General features: G+C 33.1%; 1 protein-coding gene across 1 annotated transcript; it reads left to right on the top strand.

The window, feature by feature from the left end:
* Window positions 1-221: 221 nt before the first annotated feature.
* On the top strand, window positions 222-17,369 carry LOC105326042 (RYamide receptor). The gene is made up of 3 exons (XM_011425872.4): window positions 222-1,744; window positions 13,092-13,301; window positions 16,957-17,369. Exons 1-3 carry the CDS (start codon window positions 947-949, stop codon window positions 17,281-17,283), a joined length of 1,335 nt encoding a protein of 444 aa, XP_011424174.3. The 5' UTR covers window positions 222-946; the 3' UTR covers window positions 17,284-17,369.
* The last annotated feature ends 4,426 nt before the right edge of the window (window positions 17,370-21,795 follow it).

The following is a 21,795-nucleotide window of genomic DNA, read 5'->3' as shown; positions in this document are numbered from 1 at the left end:
ATAATTTTTACCCAAATGTCCTCACACTTATGATATGAGGAACAATTTAATTATTGTTAAGAAAAACCTGGAAGAATTTATACTTATCATGTTTTCCGTGTAAACTGAAAACTATTAATCATATCAGAAAGTCGCCTTCAAGTGGCCATGGTACATATATTACATATGTAGGAAATTTAATGTAAATATCGCCTCTAATTTCCGGCATGTGAACTTCACGTAACGGCGGCAGGCACCCCGGAGTTGAATAGTTTTGTCGTTATTATTTATGCAGGTGAATAGAACATCTAAGAGGCTTTAGAAACTGTTGAGCATTATACATGTTAAAATAAACAAGAAACGGACATAAATCTATCGGAAGTCAAAACAACCATGTATACTTTGTCTCGTTGTGTTTAAGATAAATAGCCATTTTTTGATCAAAAAGTGAGTACGCTTGGTTGCTGATTATTGACAAGGCACCTCTCGCTCGGAAGCTTGGAAGTGGCTTACAACCTGAACAATGATAATAATTAGTATCGTTTACTCTCTGATGGATATATCACGCATTTAACTGCGGGGAGGAATGTCTGCTGGTGAGGATAGCATTCTCCTACAGGTCGGGCGAAACTGGTGGTCCAAAACCAAACTATGACGGCTTCATCCCACGTGATCGATGGAGCGCCTTAACCAGAGATTATAGCTTTGGGGTTTCAATGACAGTACTAAATTTTTTTTGCAGTCTCTTTTCTATTTGTGTATATTTTGGTCCATTAATTGTTAATCAGAAGTTAAAGGATTACGTATTTTTCGAGAATTCTTTATTTATCACGGAGACTGTACGTCTCATTCCTTAGAGAGCGCTCGGAGACAAGACAGATGTATTTAGGGGAGGAATGAATTAAGCGCATAATGTGATATCCAGAAGAATTTAAGCTTGCTGCAAATTCAATTCTTACAGAGAAATATGGAATCGACTAATGGTGAAAACTTTACAGCAAATATTTCTTTTTATTTTACCTGTTTAAATGGAACTTTGAATATGTCAAAATTGTGTAACGATTCCGGAATCAACTCGTTTCCCTCAACGATTCATTCGGATGATGAAGATAAGTTATCCATAGATGCCTTAATAGGATTAATATTTCTGTATGCCATAACAACTTTTCTGTCCTTGGGTGGCAATATTTTGGTGGTATTGGTCTTTGTGAAAGGTCGACGTTCGAGAACAGACCTTAGACTCTTCCTAATCAACCTTGCAGCATCCGACTTAATTATGGCAGCCTTTTGTATGCCTTTCACCTTTGCTGACAGCATTATGGGCTACTGGGTGTTTACAGCCCCCTTGTGTCCAATTGTGTTATTTTTTCAAATTTTTTCCGTATGTGGAAGTGTATTTACTAATGTCGCAATTGGAATTGATAGGTTTATGGCGGTCTCATTTCCGTTGCATTCCAGAATTACGTACCGACGGGGAAAATACGTAATTGCATTGGTCTGGCTGTGCGCGTTTGCACTTTCGGCTGTGCAGTTTTTTATCGGACGGTCGTCCATCTACAAGGGCAGAGTCATTTGCAACGAGGAATGGCCCCACCCTAGTTCACGTCCACTGTACACTGTCTTTGTGATGATTTTGACCTACATGTTTCCTTTACTTATTCTTCTACTTACATACACCGTAGTTGGAATAATGCTTTGGAAGCGGACGGCCCCGGGAAATAAACATTATGAAAGAGATAGACATCAACTTCGATCGAAAATTAAGGTATTTATCTCGGCAATAAGCACACACTATCAGAGCATATATACATGTAAAATGCATAGGCCAACACGAAAGGTATCAAAGTTCACCAACAACATTGCACTGTTCTTTAAAGATCATAGGTTCACCTATACATGTACATGGATAAAAAAAAAACCACAACTTCAGTCCGTTATTTATGTATTTTCCGTGATCATTTCATTTCCCCGGACACTTAATATTATGGTCATTTCGTGCGTGAGTATGTATCTCAGTAAAATAAAGAATGGCATGCCTCGCTCGAATTCGTTTGAAGTCCTGAGATGGAGGTTGTAGAACCTCACAACATCACAGTAGGACAGCAGGCATGTTGTATCTACAGCCAGACCTTGAACAAGATGTGTACTAGTATATGTGTAGAATGTCCATGAAGATATTTTCCTCCACCCCCCCCCCCCCCCTTCTTTACCACTGCAATAAACTTTTTTCCAGGAGTTTTGACTCACAAAGGGTTTTTCCCTTTATTTTTAACCCGAACAATGCGTTTTTATCTCTACATGAGAGATTCTAAGCATTATAAAGGTTTATAACGAAAAACGGTGATAATTTCAAATGAAAACTGACGCTCAAACCTTGCATCAACGATTAAATTGATAAATCTCTCACATTAGGCAATTTTTTATAGAAATAAAATAACCCATTATGCTTCCGAGAATTCCTGTTATATATGAAGCTTATGAAATTTATGTTATACGGTTCTTTTTTATTCAATGTAGAATTTGATAAATCACCTGCAAGTCTACCGAAGAAGGTCAAAAAGTGCAACATGAATTTAAAACTCAATTACAGAAATACTTTCTTAAGCGATTTTAGAATTCATATTAGAATATTTTGCATTGATAAGTCAATCTCCTTGAATCATCAGTTTTAAGCATATTCTTAGTACAAAAAATCAAGAAGTACATACAAAAATTAGAGGAAAAAATCGGCATAATGCCAATTTTGTTATCGTTTTCTCTGAAAGAAATGAATAGAGGTATGTTTTAATTAAGAAAGAACTAGGATATTAAAAACGATGTGCATTTCTCTTTTTGTATCCAAAACACAAACGTGAGCAGAACAAGTTCATATATTCCCCCAATAAACCTACTAAACGGTGCCCTACATACATTTCACTGCAACAGTAAGAGCAATATTCGCTCATTTTCAACAAAAATTTTATGTGCACTTTCGATTTCAGGCGTTGTCTTTGGTTTTGACACGTTAATATACCAATTTATTACTGAACGTGTGTTCAGTTTTTTTTTCCTGACGAAACCGACAGTACATAACGCGTCAGTAATCTCTTTGCGCTAAGAACGTCAAAATTCATTTTCGTTGACGAAATGCAATCCTATATTTTTTAAAGATCCTATTATATTTAGAATGCTGTGAAGAAGACAATTGAAAGAAATAAGAATCTTGAAATTAGCAGTTTAAGGAGGTGTTCATGTTTTGGTTACAAATAAACGATTGTAAAAACAACAGAAACTAAACCGTGAGGTCGATATCCTTCATATACATCCATTAATTTATATTATGCAAGTTTATAAAATTGATACACCGATTAAAGTCTCAGAATATTTATGATGAAATAAAACGACCAAAAAGATATAAATCTACTTACTCTTGACTGTACCTTAAATATATCGATACCAGAAAAAAATCTCCTAGAAAAAGATATATTTTGTGGCAGATTGAATACTTAGTAACCTTAATGAAATTGTCTTAAAAAACACATATGCCAGAAAAATTTTAAAGAAAGAAAAAAAATGTTTGGAAAATAGGCTCTGTCAAAGTGCGAGATAGTTTACTTAAGTACTTCCGACAATACTTGAGATCTGATAAATTAAAATGTACTTAATGTGTATCGTTAAGATGTTTTTTGATGAAACGTTTTATTGGCTTGTTTAACCAAAATCTAGTACAGTGAAAAAAAACCTGAATGAGCAATGGCGAAAACTCAAATGATAAGTAGAACAAGGTGGATTGAAGCGAAACATTTGATTAAGTTTTTATTACAAATAGCCTTTTCAAGTACAAGTAGACAAGTACTGTAGTAATTGATGAAATAAAGGCAGTTTTTTCTTTATTAGCACTCTTTAATCTAAGTTGCAGAGATTGAATGGACAAACGCTGATCAAGTTGTGATAAAAATAAAACTAATACAAGTATCAGAATTATGTGATGATTTGTCATAAGTTGAAAAAAAATAGTTCCATAGCAAATGTTTGCGCAAATAGTTAGACCAGAAAATTGATATTATAATACATCTCCACCCCTTGTTCCATCAAAGAGAGAAAAACTCGGTTTGCAGTCAATATCGGATATTAAAGAACAAAGGTGTTAAAGTTCAATTCTGTTCCCGCAGAAAATTGCAAGCGAGTTAAAAGAGTAATTGTAGTTTTTGCAAAAGTTATAAAACAACATCAATAGATAACATGTTTTGTTAATTTCATATTTTCTGGCCAAAGGCTTTTTTTATTTCTAGAAACGTAGAAATATTTTTTTTTAAATCGGCCCATGTTGCGATGCTTTGATGGCCAATATTAATGAAAGTACAAATTTACATATTTGTCGATTGATAAGGCTTGATTGAGGGACATTCTTTGTGTTCTAATGAATTCCAAGCAGAAAAAAATGTGTTTGACATTTCTCCACCGATGTTGCAAATGCATTTGGGCTTTTACTTTGAGCATATAGATGTGCGATTAATTTTTGTTTTTGTCTTAATAGCCCATTTCAACGACTTTAATGTGAAACACAACTAATTCAGTTGATGCAAATATGATAGACGCGGAGTTTACTGTTAAGGTAGCAAAACATTTAAACTTACATAGTGTGCGAAAAGGTTTAAGATCTATTCAAGTTTACATTGATTCTGATACAATATTCTATTATAAACATCATTTCATTTGTTATTTTAGAGGTCTTTTATCTTTTCTAAAATTTCATTTTTTCGGCAGGAAAAAGTCTTTTGCCATCGTATGTATCTTATGATACTTAATCAGTGGGCATGGTGCTTAATCCTATATAAAGTATGGTAGCATATTTCTGCCATCCGCATAATTTTAGTCAACATAGCATATCACGTCAAGTCGAGATAACTATCTCGTCAAGTCAAGATAACTTTCTTGTTTCTCAACAAACTCCGACTTCTATTTTGTCTAGTCTACATAAGCTATTATATGGTAGCATATTTCTGCCATCCGCATAATTTTAGTCAACATAGCATATCACGTCAAGTCGAGATAACTATCTCGTCAAGTCAAGAAAACTTTCTTGTTTCTCAACAAACTCCGACTTCTATTTTGTCTAGTCTACATAAGCTATTATATTTTGTTAGGATAACTATCTCGACAAGATGAGATAATCTATCTTGTATCTTGACTAAAATTCTTTGGATTTACAAATGCTGCCATCCACAAAACGAGGCAATGCATGTATAACAATTGTATAATCGTATTTCGGAACTCATTACTCTATATTCCCGTAAGTTTATAGAAAGGCATTTGTGCGTAGTCAAAATGAAGTATACCGAATTGCCCGTGAATTAGTGTCCCGTTAATTATCTTTTAGTTGATCTTCAGTTGCAAATCCATATCCTAATCTGTAATTAACAGGAATATATAAATATGCTGACTTATAGAGCTTTAGGCACCTTAAACAAAAGACAGATAGCGCAAGGTTGATATTGAATTACATGTTAATTAAATTAACTCATGCGATGAGAGATTAAAATAATACTTTTCAAAAACAATATCCATAAAGCTATTTATTATGTTTTAATTAGTAATGAAAACAAAACATACAAAGATAAAGTAGAAATATAAATAAATACAAATGTAGAACCAAAAGTAAAAACATGTTTATTTTATCATTCTTACCACAACACTTTCAATTTCATGTAGTTTAAAGTATTAAAGACAGTTTAACTTTATTAATATGACAAAATGACCTACAGTGTGTATTAATAGGAGAAAATCGGCATATTTATTTATTTTTAAGAAAACTTATAATTTTTATTAATAATCCTTGATGTAAATCAAAGGAGTGCTTAGTAATGAGTTCTATAATCAAATATCTATTCATAACTTATCTTGTTTTATGAATGGCAGTATTTGCAAATGCCGTGAATTTTAGGCAAGATAGAAGATAAATTATCGAGATAGCTATCCCAACAAAAAGTCGGTTTCGATTAAGAAACAAAATATTAATCTCGACCTGATGAGATAGTTATCTTGACTTTATGTGATATGCTATGTTGACCAAAAATTATGTGGATGGCAGAAATATGCCACCATACTATTATATTTTGTTAGGATAACTATCTCGACAAGATGAGATAATCTATCTTGTATCTTGACTAAAATTCTTTGGATTTACAAATGCTGCCATCCACAAAACGAGGCAATGCATGTATAACAATTGTATAATCGTATTTCGGAACTCATTACTCTATATTCCCGTAAGTTTATAGAAAGGCATTTGTGCGTAGTCAAAATGAAGTATACCGAATTTCCCGTGAATTAGTGTCCCGTTAATTATCTTTTAGTTGATCTTCAGTTGCAAATCCATATCCTAATCTGTAATTAACAGGAATATATAAATATGCTGACTTATAGAGCTTTAGGCACCTTAAACAAAAGACAGATAGCGCAAGGTTGATATTGAATTACATGTTAATTAAATTAACTCATGCGATGAGAGATTAAAATAATACTTTTCAAAAACAATATCCATAGAGCTATTTATTATGTTTTAATAAGTAATGAAAACAAAACATACAAAGATAAAGTAGAAATCCCCAAAATACAAATGTAGAACCAAAAGTAAAAACATGTTTAGTTTATCATTCTTACCACAACAATTTCAATTTCATGTAGTTTAAAGTATTAAAAGACAGTTTAACTTTATTAATATGATAAAATGACCTACAGTGTGTATTAATAGGGGAAAATCGGCATATTTATTTATTTTTAAGAAAACTTATAATTTTTATTAATAATCCTTGATGTAAATCAAAGGAGTGCTTAGTAATGAGTTCTATAATCAAATATCTATTCATAACTTATCTTGTTTTGTGAATGGCAGTATTTGCAAATGCCGTGAATTTTAGGCAAGATAGAAGATAAATTATCGAGATAGCTATCCCAACAAAAAGTCGGTTTCGATTAAGAAACAAAATATTAATCTCGACTTGATGAGATAGTTATCTTGACTTTACGTGATATGCTATGTTGACCAAAAATTATGTGGATGGCAGAAATATGCCACCATAATAAAGGTATCTTCATGAATCTGAACAAAACGCATCTTGCTGGTAAATTGACGATCAATCAATCAGTGAAGGGAGCAAGCTAAATCAAATTGTTTAATTAAAGTATGAAGAAAATTCTTTGGGATGTTGACATGTCATCGAATTAAACGATCGAGAATTAGTATAATTCTCTTGAACTTATCAGTAATTAGTGTGCGGGTGTGAACTGACTAGTATACTGTATAATTAATCCTATAAATGTATCTACTTCAGGAGCATGTATAAGTACATAATAATTTTCCCCGGAATAACCAGTATTTGCAGCGAAATTAAAGTAATACACAAGCAGCAGTGAATGTCAATAACACTGATTGTCTTGTCACAGTCTGCTTATCATTATAGTACGCTTGCTTTCCAAAACCTCTATCAGGAATTGGACAGTTCCCAAAACTCTAGAACACCAAACGTGTAAGTATCCATTGCTCACTGGTGATAGAATCGCGATACAGAGAGACGTGTCGTTGTAATTTTGCCGTGTTGCAGTCAGATTAAGACTGTTTCTGATAGTTTCTCTGCTGTGTGAAATATATAGTGACAGAGAATGAAGCTTATCGCCTTTATATAAGATGTACGTCGAGGAAGAACACGAAAAAATGTGTCCCGCGGTCCTTCGCACTAGTATACAAGCTTTATGATAATACATTTTTCCCGATTCTTCTTTTTCAAAATTGCTTTTTTCCCGATTCTTCTTTTAATTATTGCTTATTTTCATTTGAGTTCTTAAAGATTGCTATAAATTCAAGAACAAACTCATTTTTTCTTCTTCTCTTAAATCAATCACCATCAATTTCTTTTTCTGTTTTCAGGTAAGGTTTTAAATATTGAAACTTACCAATTAATTTGCATTTGGCAACATTAATTTCACATTAGAGGTTTAATAGAAAATTGCAAAAAAGTCGAGCAATTTGATTCAAATGGTTGGTTGTTGATATATACAAGGACTTGTTTTGTTTTCATTTTATTGTGGGTTGTTGTTAGTTTTTTTAACACAAAAGCTTTTGGGCGGAGGCTACGAAGCATTCATTTAGCTTCAATTTCATTGTTGATTTTCTTGTTTTCACTTCCATTTGTTACCTGCTCCCATAAAAGTGGGGGGGGGGGGGGGTAACCCAATAATAAATCAATATTTTATATGTAAATTGAAGGAAAATATCTGCTGCTAGAAAAAGTGACGGTGGGGGTGGGGCCAGCCCCCCCCCCCCCCCCCATCCTGCATTAAACCAAGAAATTTTCTAAAATAAGATCCTTTGGCATAGTAGATACCGTCACGACAAAGGTCCTTCGTACATATTTCAGGAAATGGTGGAGTCATTTTGAGCTATGCGCAAGCAAGCTTGAGTAGGGCGTAAAGTGATGTAAAATGTCACCTCCAAATGCGTATACTTTATTGGTTGATATTGATGAATACATTTCATAATCAATGCATGTTTTTTTTTACATGATACAGCTTACTTTACAATATCCAGATCAGCTTCTCGTCTGATAAAGATATGGATTTGATGGGCGATATATATATTGTGGAAAACCTCATTTCGGAACTCTTTTTTTTATTTGGAACACAATTTTTTTGATTTATATACATGTATGTGCTATATTTTTTAATATTTTGATCAAAGTGAAAATTAAAACTTTACTTACTGGAAAACTGATTCAATTTTATTCGTAGTATTAGCTGGTACTTATGTACTGAGAAAACGTTGAAGAAGACTTAAACTATTTTTGTTAATTCTATCAATAACCAATTTGTTCCCTCCATTTTTTTATTAATATTTTTCATAGTAACATACATTGTATATAATATCTAATGTCAATTTGATATCAATGTGGGTTTCTTTAATGGTAAACTTGGTATCATATAGTTGTTTTTAAGCAAATGTAATGAGTGTGATGACGACATATGCTTTATCGGTATAATGGGTGTCCTTTTCTCTATCACACAGGGTAAACCTTTATCAACCCAAAACATCAATATCAGCCCACTGATATTTCCTGCCTCGGGTTGATAAAAGGTTTTTATTAAAATATATTGATATTTCCCCTGCATAGGGTACTGTTGCTGATGTATCCTTTAGCATCACTTAAATATAAGATCAGAGCAAATGTTCCTCAGGGATTTGCAATGATAACCTTAAGGCTCTCCACACCAATATTGTAAGATTGATTGTAACAAGACATGGTTCTTGACGACGCCTAATTACACACAGAATGCTACAATTAATATATATTTTTTTTACAATCAGAAACTATTCCTGGGTTTTTTTTCCCACTGTTATCTTTTAACGAAGCTTCATGGCATTCTTTCCTGTCGATTTACTTTTTTTGTGTGTTATTTTATTCATTTTTTTCCCTCCCTCATCGTAATTTCTTAAGTTTCCAATTATCAAATTGTGGGTACGCTTTCTCACCCATTTTCTCACCTGTTGTGTGATTGCTTTTCACAATTCCACAAATAACGCAGCTGTGATAATTTGGGAGATTTCTGAAGTACCAACCAAGAAGTTGCTCTGTATCATTGGATCTGGTGCTTTCCAATCAGTCAAACTTGTGTGCTTATTTTTCTTTCACTCTATTAAACCAACGTCAGAATGATATGATAGCCCTACTCTTTCTGGTCTATTTTAAAGTCATTAGTCAAATTATGACGTGCCAAAGAGAATTTTAGTGCTCTCTTGAATGCATCGAGTAACCCTAAAGAAAGAACATAATTGATTGTTTGGTTAGAATCAATGATTTTTTTATTCTCTCAATGTCAGAAGTTCTCGGAGAGTTACTGTCAGAATTCTTTTCGATTTGTCATCTGGTTGAAAAATGGTCTCTCATTAAAATGGTGTATAAACTGAATCTAAGCTTCGATTGCAACGTTATCAAAACATTCACACAAAGAGATGGAGAGCAATCTACGAGTGTCTCTTAATGATAGAGGATGGAAATTCAGGGTTACCATTTTCCAATTTAAAATCTTTAGCAGAACTATTAAATAATAGTAAAGTGCAAAAAAATCCGGATTTTAATTTAAGTCGTTTTATTTTTCAATTTGCAACAATATCATCATTTTGAAACAAATGAATGAATATAAAACCACTGAGTTCAAAATGCATAATGTTAATAATCAGTCAGAGACCCCTGTGTCGCTCTGTACACTGAGTGATGCGTCGTTGCATACTGTCTATCATACTGTCTATATAGTTCTGATCCAGACCCATCCACGTTTCCATGTATATTATATTTTCACATCCATCAAATTTTATCGAGTTAACTTCTTGATCTATTTAAACGGCTACGTTCTTCGCAGTCTTTGACCATCGATACTAGAATGGTGTCCTAATCTAACGTTGTAGACCAGATTTGATAAGCAATAGCGTTATTTTGCGAATATGACTGATATCAAAGTGCTTTTCGACTACAAATATTTGTAGATTATTAATTATAACATGTAAGGCCTCATTTTTCAATTATGTATTATAGTGTGGTTTCCTGGATTTGTTGTTGGTTTCCAACTACAAATATTCGCAACTTGCAAGTACTTGCAAAGGAACAGGAGTCGTCGTTTTAATTTTGTTTGCGAATGGGGAAAGATTTCCAGCGCAAGTACTTTTCTTGTCGCAAAGTAGTTTTGTTAACAAGTTTATATTTTGTTTGGCATAGAGAATAAGAATACTCCAGATAACACTAGTTGTTCTAATATGATAAATTAATCATGCCGGAAGAACCAGAGATCTTCAATAAATATGTTTGCTAAAGCTGATTTTTATTTATCATTATACATAATTCTGAATTTATTAAGTCGATAATATAAATATATAGTTCCTCTTAAAGTTAAGATCGAGAAGGAATAAACAACCAAATATGTGAACATTTTTAAAATTATCAGATTTGGGGTTTTTTTCTTGGAATCTTTTTTAATTAAATAGTTTTCTAAACAGCAACTTCTTTGAAATCCAGTTAAAGGTTTAAAAAAATAAAATAATCAAACACTTTATCTTATCGAAGTGAAATAGGGCAATTAATGCCTGCTAAATTTAAAATACTGTATGCGTGTCCGAATTTCGAAGAAAACATGCATGCAAAGAGGGCATGAAAGATTGAAAGAATGTCTTCATGCCACGCAAGATATATTAAACACATGGACAGAACAGAACTTCTGGTATTAACCTGGAAATAGGGAAAATTGAGAGGCATGGCATAACACTGAATGATGCGTTCACTGTTTTAATACACTTACTGAATATATAAAGTGAATCGGTATGCCCAGAATTTGTATACGCTTACATTTTTTTTAATTTCAGATGTGATTTGCCTAGAATAATTGAAAGCAAGATCTTTTTAAGGATGTAACAATGTGATATGAATAACATAAATTGTTAACAACGTAAAGCTCTTTTGAAAATATCTGTGTGTAACAACAACCCCCCCCCCCCAACCTTTTTTTTTTCGCTTAATCGTCTCCATGATACCGCATCCAATACATAATTCAGTCCCGCAATGTAAATTAATTTCTAACCATATTCATGTCTTTGAATCCGACACGCTATTGCCACTGGGGAAAAGCCGCTAGAATTCTTTGTCTTGACACTTAGAATAAATAGAACGACTCGGCTACACTATCCCAGAAGATATTATTTAGAAGGGTTTCAAATGATGAAGTCTGTCTGTGCTCCTGAAAATGTCCACAGAACGGAAAACTATTAATCAAATTGAATACATAAATCATATCGAATGGCCTTGATTAATTGATTTAATGTCACTTCTTTACTTGCGCGTCTCAGCAAGGATGGTCATGTTATACATGATGTCTTCTCACTTAAACATATATGGCTTTGTATGTAAATGTAATATACACATGTATATATAATATGATGGGTTTGATATGTGGTTATAGTTATTGCAAATTCTTAAATTATTAATCAAAATGGGAAACATGTATTTTAAAACAAAGAGTGTGTATACAACCTTTGATTGCAAAGTTTCGTCATATTTTTGCAATGAAAATTCTAGCCTAGGAAACTTTTAGAATCTGTTCTGAAACAAACAGTTAGCTGCTTATTCTATTTGCCGAAACACGAGTAGGTTATTTAGATATAGCAAAGAATCCCAAATAAAATCGCAATGTTATAGATATATTGCATGGTTAATCTAAAAGATATCAACATTAGTCGCTGGGTTTTTTTTCCAATTCTCAAATATCAAAGGCCAAGAGCTTTTCTGTACTGAGGAAAGATAAGGCAATTTGTTCAAGGTTTTTTGCCATTTTTTATAGACAGATTCGATTGTTTTCGATAATCATTATAATCTTGCTTAATGATATCTATCAGAAATTTTCGTGTGTCACTTAGCAAAGGAAACGGCAATGAAAATATCTAAGATTGTAGATTTAATGACACACGCGCTAACATCCGTTCAACACTAAAATTAAAGTTTGTTCTTTGATTAAAGATTAAACGGTTTAATGTAAATTGGATTCTTTTAACATCATTCGAAATTATCTGGATAAAAGATAAAACAGTTGATGTTGGCAAAGGCTTTATCAATTGAAAGCCTGAATTACTACTGCATTTCACGTTTTACGATACACTGTTAATAATGGAAACATTAACGCAGTTTAGAGAGAAACTTTGTCCTGAATAAATGTTCTGCATCAAATTACATCTTAAATTCAACAATCAGACATTTAAGTTGTTCGTACCGAACTTTGGGAATTGTGACGTCAGCATTTTCTGCTGCAACATAAAAATAAACCTATTGCATCAAAACAAATCAAGAAATATTTTTGTTTGAACACATAAGAACGATATTCAAAGCTAAAACATATCGAAATAAACAACATAAAACAACAAGTAGATGAATGGATAACAGAATTACGAACCGAATTGATCGGACATTAGTTGCAGCAATCATTATATACATGTTGAAATTTTGAAGTTTTGTTTACAAACAAACAGTTTTGCAGTGTACTTGATGCTCTATAGCTCCTGTTGTTTGCATGGTTACCGATTTTCTTTCCTCTCATTTCAGGTCGTCAAAATGTTAGTCATTGTCGTTGTGATGTTTGGAATCTGTTGGTTGCCTCTCCACTTGTTCAATCTCATGGGAGACTTTACCGAAGTTTTTAAAGATGTTCCACACCAACAAAAACTCGCCCTTTTTCTGGGCGCCCATTGGTTAGCCATGAGCAACAGCTTTGCAAACCCAATCATATATGGATTTACCAATGAAACATTCAGGGTATGAAAATAACACTTCAGCAGATTTTCACATTGCAAATATGTTTCACATATTTGCTGTGATTTAAGCTTAATGCATTCGGTATAAATTTATATATTGACTGAATGAATGGATTGCTTCTGCATGCAACTAATTTTGAAAAAAAAGTATTCATTTTAGTCTACGAATAACGAGTAAGCGCTTAAAAATAAAATATCTCAAAAATTACAGACTAAACATTTCACTTTTATTTAGATTTTCTCACGAAATGTGCAGGTTTGTGATCCGTTCACATTATGGTTTAGAAACGATCGCTATCAGTATTAATGAGGTCTTCTTGTCCATCCCTGACCTATTTTGCCAAATGACATCCATTATGGCTCATGACGATCATCAAGATGAGATCGTTAAACTACATTCCTCCTCTATCTCGGTTTTTCAAACGCAATGAGCATATGAATGTAGTAATTATTTATTATGTAACAGGTCATAAATATCCTTACCGTACATACATGGAAATGCAATACAGGTCAAAGACAAAGAGTCATGATGATGTATGTTAAACAATACATATGTATTCTGTTCTGTACGACTGTTTTATGAAATTTGTTATTTATTTGTTAAAACAATGCATTAGGGGGGATTGAAACTTGAGGGGAGGGGGGGGGGGGTGGTGGTGGACGTTTGAAAATAGTTTTTTCTGACATAACAGGTGTCATGAATGAAAACATCATCGATAAGATTTTGTTTGACTTTATGCAGTGGGTTCTTTAGAACATAGTATTGGGATTAGGCATCTTTATGCGCAGTATTTCCAGTGTTGTTGTGTAGATAAAGATTTATTAGCTTACCAAACTCCTCAAATATGCTTAAGAAATCGCGAAAAAAACATATCTTTATTGCTATAAGAAATCGCCATATCGACATTAAATCTGATTCGTGCACATCTCGCAGCACAGCACCTAAGACAAAGTATTAATATTGTTATCAAGTTCATCGGGGTTTGCTTTATTGAAGCGCTATATCCCGTTTCGCCACTTCTGGCTCCGTTATAAACAGTTATCCACTAACAGCATTGTACCGTTATCTGTGAGGTAATAAAAGAAGATTCATACCAAACAACATTTAACCCTCCCATTTCAGAATTAAAAGAATTAACTTGAAAAGTATCGATGCAGAAATCAAATAGGTTGCAGTTGGTTTCCTCCTAAACCGACAATGCATATGCACTTGAAAAGGTAAAGAAAAGGCTAGATGGCAGACCGATTTGTAATTATTCGTTCATTCTAAGTACATTATACAAAAAGAAATTATGTTTTCGTCACTTTTAAACAAACATGCATATTAAATGGTTGTGTTGAAAAGAAAAATCGTAAGAATGAGGAAGTAAAATGTGCTGAAAATATTTGATTGAGAAAAACGTGCACTCTTTTTCGTGAAAATCAATTCATTGACTAAAACTGGCTCACGTTCATTTACAGAATGAAAGACGTATCATATTCTTAAAATGATAAAAAAAATTAATATGCAAACACATATTTCATATCTTATCCATGCATCTTAAAGGGGCATGGTCACGATTTTGATCAGAAATTATTTTTTCGATTATGTGTGTACAATGCTTTCGTAAGGCATTTTAAAAAGGCAACCAAAATTTGAGTGTCATTTGTTGAGTTATAAGCGAGTTACAGAGCTTACAATTCTTCGCTATGTAAACAAAGCTTTTGTTTACATTTTGAATGTTGAAGTGAAAATTCTAATTTTAAACACAAACGTAATGTTTTAATCGTTAGGAACTGTTAGTTAATGCTTAAAATAAATAAGAGGATATGTAAACAAAAACAGGGCACGAGCCCTGTTTACATGACGAAGAATTGCGAGCCCTGTATCTTGGCTAAAACTCAACGACTGGCACCCAAATTTCATTTGTTCATTAGAAATGCATTCATTAAGCACTGTAAATAATAAAAACAGAAAAATAAAATTTGACCAAAATCGTGACCATGTCCCTTTAATACCCTTGGATATTAGTACAGGTACATGTGTGATATTTCTACGTATGTCGTACGTATATCATCCATCAATTTTTCGTATATATCTTCAGATATTTTCTGTATATACTAATGCTTTTCTGCATATATGTAACTGCGGATTACATTTTGTATTAAAATTAGCAATCCAACATTATGACCTAGTCAAAATATGGACTAGTGTTAAATTTAAAATGTGTACTGGCTCTTCCGTAAATATGTATCATGCCATAGATTTTTCGATTGTTTCATCTTAATGACTAAAAAGAAAGAAAGAAAAATAAATAAGGTAATAAATAGTTTGCAAGAAAAATAATTACACATTTTTGTGTATTTCTATGCAAAATCCGCTATCTTATGTCTATGGAACAACAAAGAAAACACCTTATTGTAAAATCATCGAAACGCGCAGTCTCGCCAGCATACACAATAGCTGTTATACAGGCATTCCTATTGAGTCATGGAAAAATATACAAATCCTGACAAATTCAGAAAGGTGTGATAAAGAAGTAAAGGCGATAAACGCACGATACGGATATCTTTGGAACTGCAGTTGATATATCCATCAACAGTATTGCTAAGTGTACGTGACTACACGTGGTAATCCAAACTCTCTGTTTTCCTAGAGACATCAATATTAACAATTTCACGTGCACTGTTGTATATAGAAAACACGGGGAAATGGATTTGTTGTTTTGGTTTGTTGTGTTGTTATTTTCCCATGCTTATAGAAAACAATGGAACTCCTTCGTATCAACATGCGTGTGTATTTTGTACACAGTGCAAGTGTTTTCTGCAAGCTAAACGTACATTAGTTACATGTTAAATTGATTATGATATATGTCATCGTAAATAAGGCTCGTCTCATAGATAATCACTTGCAACTGGGTATAAGAAATTTGGATAGTGTAATAATCGCGTCTTTTATGTCATAGGAGATAGACGACCTGCATAAATATTGTATATATGACGTCTACATTCATTTCATATATCGCGCTTAGTTATGTTCCTGGCGCCATAGAAATTCAGTTCTGTCTTTAATATCAATATTTTAATTGCTCTCTAAATGTACACCATTTTGATTTATTATTCAACAAGGCTATAATTCTCGAAGTTTTGCATTAAGCTGAAAAGACTTCCAGTGATCTATCGTAGGGGTAAGGATGGTGATGTTTGTTGAAAAAAAAAGTCCAAGTTACCATTAGTACATGTATCGTTTCTCAACTGCTAATGGGTTTCGTCTTCTATTCAGACTACCGGTAGTTCTATTGAACCGACCCACTGTAGCAGTAGTCATAGGATGATGCATCTGCCGTATACATACCGCACTTCTGTGATGCTGTATACAATGTTATTTTCGCCCCGTGTTATTTTCCCCCTTCAACATTTGGATTCGGTTTTGTGCCGTCTTAAATTCGCTAAGATATGCTTGTGTACTAAAGAGATAACTTGGAACATTGGAATTCGCCCACTGACAAAGAGGGCGAAAGGGCCGGCGAAAAAAAAACGGGGGCGAAAATTTCCCTGTATACAATAATCCGCAAAGAAAAATAATTCTTTGAAGAAGTTAAATGAGTTTGTATATAACAAATAATCCTATCGTAATCATACTTCTTTCAAAAAAAATCATTTATTTCCTTTTCCAGGCAGATTTAGTTGTGCTTATGCACAACTGGTTTCCATGGAGTCATTGCCTTCGGAACTTGATGATTCGAACATACAGCCTTTCAACATATGACAGTGTCATTTACCGACGGACCACCATGCTCAACAGACAAACCTCATTTAACAACAATTCGTGTTCCAGTAAATCTCTCAAAGCAACAACGACGCTTAACGGAAGTGCCAGGCCGATGAGAAAACTCCATCGTGTTGGAACAGAAGTGCGAACGAATAAATCCAATATTCCTGTCAGAAAGTTTAGTTCAATTCAATACAAACACAGACTACCATCATCCGATGAACAACCATGACACCTGATTTTTTTTCTGTTAATTTATTTTTCTAATAATATCAAAAATTGATATAATGTGAATATTGAAGAAAGATGTTTTGTTTTTGGGTTTTTTTTTTAAAGAAATATGTGATTTCTTAAATTTGTTTGTTAGATTGCAATGAGCAACTTTAAAACAATAAGAGTTTTATGATTCTATATCAAGAATCAATCTGATGTTGCAGAATTATATGCACTGACTGAGTAGCACTGGTAAGATCAGGTAGCTGTTCTGTCGTCATAGGGTGTTAGCAAACAGGAAGCAGATGACGGATCGTGATAAATCTCCAGCATACCTCTCCCCTTGCAGCATGAGCATACAGGGATACCCTGTTTTCCTTGTCGTCACGCGAGAACACACTTGACAGATCGTTCTCTGTAAAAGTTGTTGTAAATTTTTTCCGCTGAATAAGTACTATTTGTTAACCCGACATTTTTATTTGAAATCTATAATTACTTTAGTGTTTTCTTCTTAAGAATTAAGAGCTATTCATTGCGTCAGAATATGAAGACAAATTTTGACATTTAAAAGACAAAACATGAAAAATGTACACGTACTAGAATTGTATTTCCAAACCTTTTCCAGATATTTATGCATATACAAGACGGATACCGGTACATTCTCGATTAATTGAAAACTTCCTGGGTGTAATCATAAGGTTTAAACTTTATGCAATTTGTTGACTGTTAATTTTCAATTGTTGAGTTCTTATCCAATAAAGTTCCTTTCTAAGAAAATATAAAATTTAAATTACTTTTAATTCATTTACTACGATTGAATGATGGATTGTGCGGCAGACCACTTGTGAAAATAAATATATCTTCCATGTATTGAGTGCAGCGGTTTGGATTTTTAAAATTATTAGTGTCCTTTACAAAAATCAAATTTAGATCCTTGAGAATCAAGTGAATGACAAGAATCTTCAATGTGAAACCTGCTGCGCCCCCCCCCCCCCCTCCCCACTTTACTTTTTGATGACTGGTGCAAAGTGATCGCAAGAAGATGCCTAGAAACTAAATTGCAATCTCACAAAACGTTAGATTTAGAGCTATTGGCAAATATACTCTGTGGTTGTAACATTTCAGGCAAACGTGTCAAAATAAAATGCCTGCTTATAATGTATTTTAACACTCTTCTCGTAAATTTGTATAGATTTTTGTAACTTTAGATTTTTAAGTGCAGACATTCTCAGTGATATTAAACTGAAACGCTTAATGTTTATTCAGACTGTAGAGATTCCGGTAACACAATAGTTGAGTTTATGGAACCTTTTGAAATTGTACCCTTTATACACAGCAGTGTTACCTTTTCTGAATTAGCGAATACGCTAAATTAGATTTCACAAAACTAGCATAAAACGATATTTTTTTTATTCTTTGCATTTTCTAAATCCTTTAACTAAATTTGATTTAAAATAAAATCAATAATATACTGTATCATTTTACTCATATGACCATTGCATAACTTTATTGACTTTTTAAAAATTCATTTATTTTCGCTTCTTATAAAACGGGCCACTTAATTCGCGCATTACGAGATTAGGAGCGCTGACCGATGATACATTTTGGCGAGAAACAAAACGTGTGGTCTGCTTTCTTTGGCTCTAGGATGCAGATGCAACACATTTCTAACTTGACACAGCATCCACGTGTTTTCTTTATAAAGATGATACAGATAAATCCGAACACATACAGCAGACACTTCCGATACGTCATTGTCAGTTGTTCTTTTGATTCGAAATGTATATATATCTCAATCTTCAATCGCATTCGCCCTCCGCCCTGCACATTTAGCCAATATTGAGAAACTTTTCTCAGTGTCAATGGAAAAAATATACATATACTTGATATTTATCGATCCCTCGGTCTAATTTCTTTGCTTTAAATATAAACTTGATATCATACATGTAAGTACTTGACATAATTTTGTGAATGTGTGAAAACGTTTCTACTTATCATTTAAAGATTATGCAAAAAAATCTAACATCGTTAAACAGTGATGAAACAGAACGGTGGTTTTGTACGATGAGCGTGCCATGCAAGTGAATTTTTAATAAATATCCTGTTCCTTGGAATCACAATGCTTACGCACAAGACTCGTCAATTATCATTAGGCCAACCTTTTGTTCAGGTGTGAGATATTGACTCTTGCATACACTGTCAATATCGAGATTGATTAATAAGTAACCAATTAGGCTGATATTGGAAATAAGGGTTTGTAAAACCAAGTAAATACTAGTATTCACAAAGATTTATACAGATTAATACAGCGTACCTAGAAACATTCTGAGTGAGAGGCAATTTCGGGCAGCTATGCTAGTTGCGCGAAACTTGTCTGTATGCATGCGAATAATTCTTGAGCGTAATTTATAATTATTTGGAATGATTTTAAATATTCTGATCGGTATATTTAGTACAACTCACTAGAGTACATGACCCCTATTTCTCTTGACAACGCTCTGCCAGGCGTTGTAATGCGCAGCAGGCACATTGCAATCATCTTACGAACTATAAGCTCATTGGAAACTGTCTCTGTAAAAGTACATTGCAATCATGTCTCTCTCTCTCTCTCTCTCTCTCTCTCTCTCTCTCTCTCTCTCTCTCTCTCTCTCTCTCTCTCTTGCTCTGTGAAATAGTTTTAGTTATTTGGTAAATATTATAGCGCTACATAATGTTATACACACCCCTTTATTACGTGTAGCAAGCCAATACACTAGTAAGCATAGAGGTAGGACAAAGATTTGATAAACAGTCAGATACCGTTATGCATCTAATGTCAACTTTCATTCATCAGTTGCAGTGACGCGAGAACCTGGGAATTTTCTTGTGTATCACAGACACTCTTAAAAGACTGTTCCTACTTATCAGCTCTCGTTAACCTTTCTGTACTATACTTCCTTCTTCCTTACGATTTCGTGATTCAACAAGGTTTCGGTATAAGAAAGGTCAATTTAAAGAGGTTAATACCAGGTATAGTTAAAGAAAAGCTTTTCATATTCATATGGGTCTTTTTTAACGGATATTGATAGGAATAATACAATATTATCTAATAAATAAAAAATCATTTACCTGTAATTGCTGTTAGGAAACATGATTAACAAAACAACAAGGGTTTGGTTATTGATTTCTTTTTACGAATTCTATGTATCAAATTTTATTTGTTAGAATAATCATTCATTTATTATAAAATCTCAAAACCATTTTACATCGATATGCGGATATTTTAAGAGCAAAGTATTTTAACCACTTTGTAATTTGTGAGACTTGTTAAAGCCAGTTGTAAGAGATATATGAGACAAGCCAGCATAATCATCTAGAGAATAAATAGGTGGCAGAACTATGCCAACATAAATAACTATAATGCTTTTCAATAGATGTTATCTAACGCTTTTTCAAAATCTTCAAACATACTCCGAAGCTTTTATTTGAAGTTTGAATGAGATATGTTATGAAAATGAATCACTGTTAAAATGAATGACTGGGTACTCGTGTCTTTGATTCTTGTCCAATACTTCAAACTTGTCCGTACTTACATAGGTTTGTTCAACTAAGAATTGAAAAGTTGAAGTGAAATGTTTTTCAATATGTCTGACAATAATTTTGTAGATTTTTTCATCCTTGTTTTTGTATACGGGCATTTTTTTCCCTTTCTTAACAAGATAGGGAATAGGGGGACAGGGGTAAATTACCAGATGATACAATTGAATATTAATTTTACGAAGTCTGACATCATGATCAGCTGATGTGTACTCATCTACTCATCTCTAATATCTTCTCCACTAGCCTTTTTATTATTTTAGAATTATAAAAAGAGTTTTTAAATTTTATATTGAATTATATATGTTATAAATTATGAATTCAAACCCTGATTGAAACCGTTGATCACACATCAGACTCAATCATCTGGTTAACAGCATCGCTAATGTATACGCCAATAAACTACTAGTACTACTAGTCAACTATACTGCTAATGTAAGTCTCTGAGATGCTGCTTTAATTTTAATAGTGTTGACTGAACTTTATGATCATAAGTTATTATTAATAGATGACATTTCATCCCCCGTGGTTTCAAACAATTCACCAAACTGATAATTTCTTCCATAGTCAATATTCAACAAATTGATAAGTCCTTTCATTGTCAATATTTAAAGATGTCTATGTTGGTTCCAGTTATGACATTGATATCACCTGCCAATATCACATGTTTATCCCCTGAGACTATCTCTTGCATCTAAAATTCAATTATTCTAATAATATTTTCTACAACTGTATTTGAAATTTTCTGGGCGAGGAGAAGGTTAAATTCTTTTCCAACTTTTTTTCTTGACTGGTAAGTTTTTTGAAATTTCAATTCACAAGTACAGATTTAGATTATGTTTCGTGGATGATAATAAATTTACTTATTAATAATTAGAATTTTAATTATATTATCATGCCTCCAAATTTTTACAGAAATTTACGAATCTTCAAAATGGACGTTTTACGAAATTCG

This window comes from Magallana gigas, chromosome 7 (assembly GCF_963853765.1).
Source record: "Magallana gigas chromosome 7, xbMagGiga1.1, whole genome shotgun sequence".
NCBI lineage: Eukaryota > Metazoa > Mollusca > Bivalvia > Ostreida > Ostreidae > Magallana > Magallana gigas.
The sequence above is the reverse complement of the archived record's forward strand: the minus strand, read 5'-3'. Positions and strand labels throughout refer to the sequence as shown.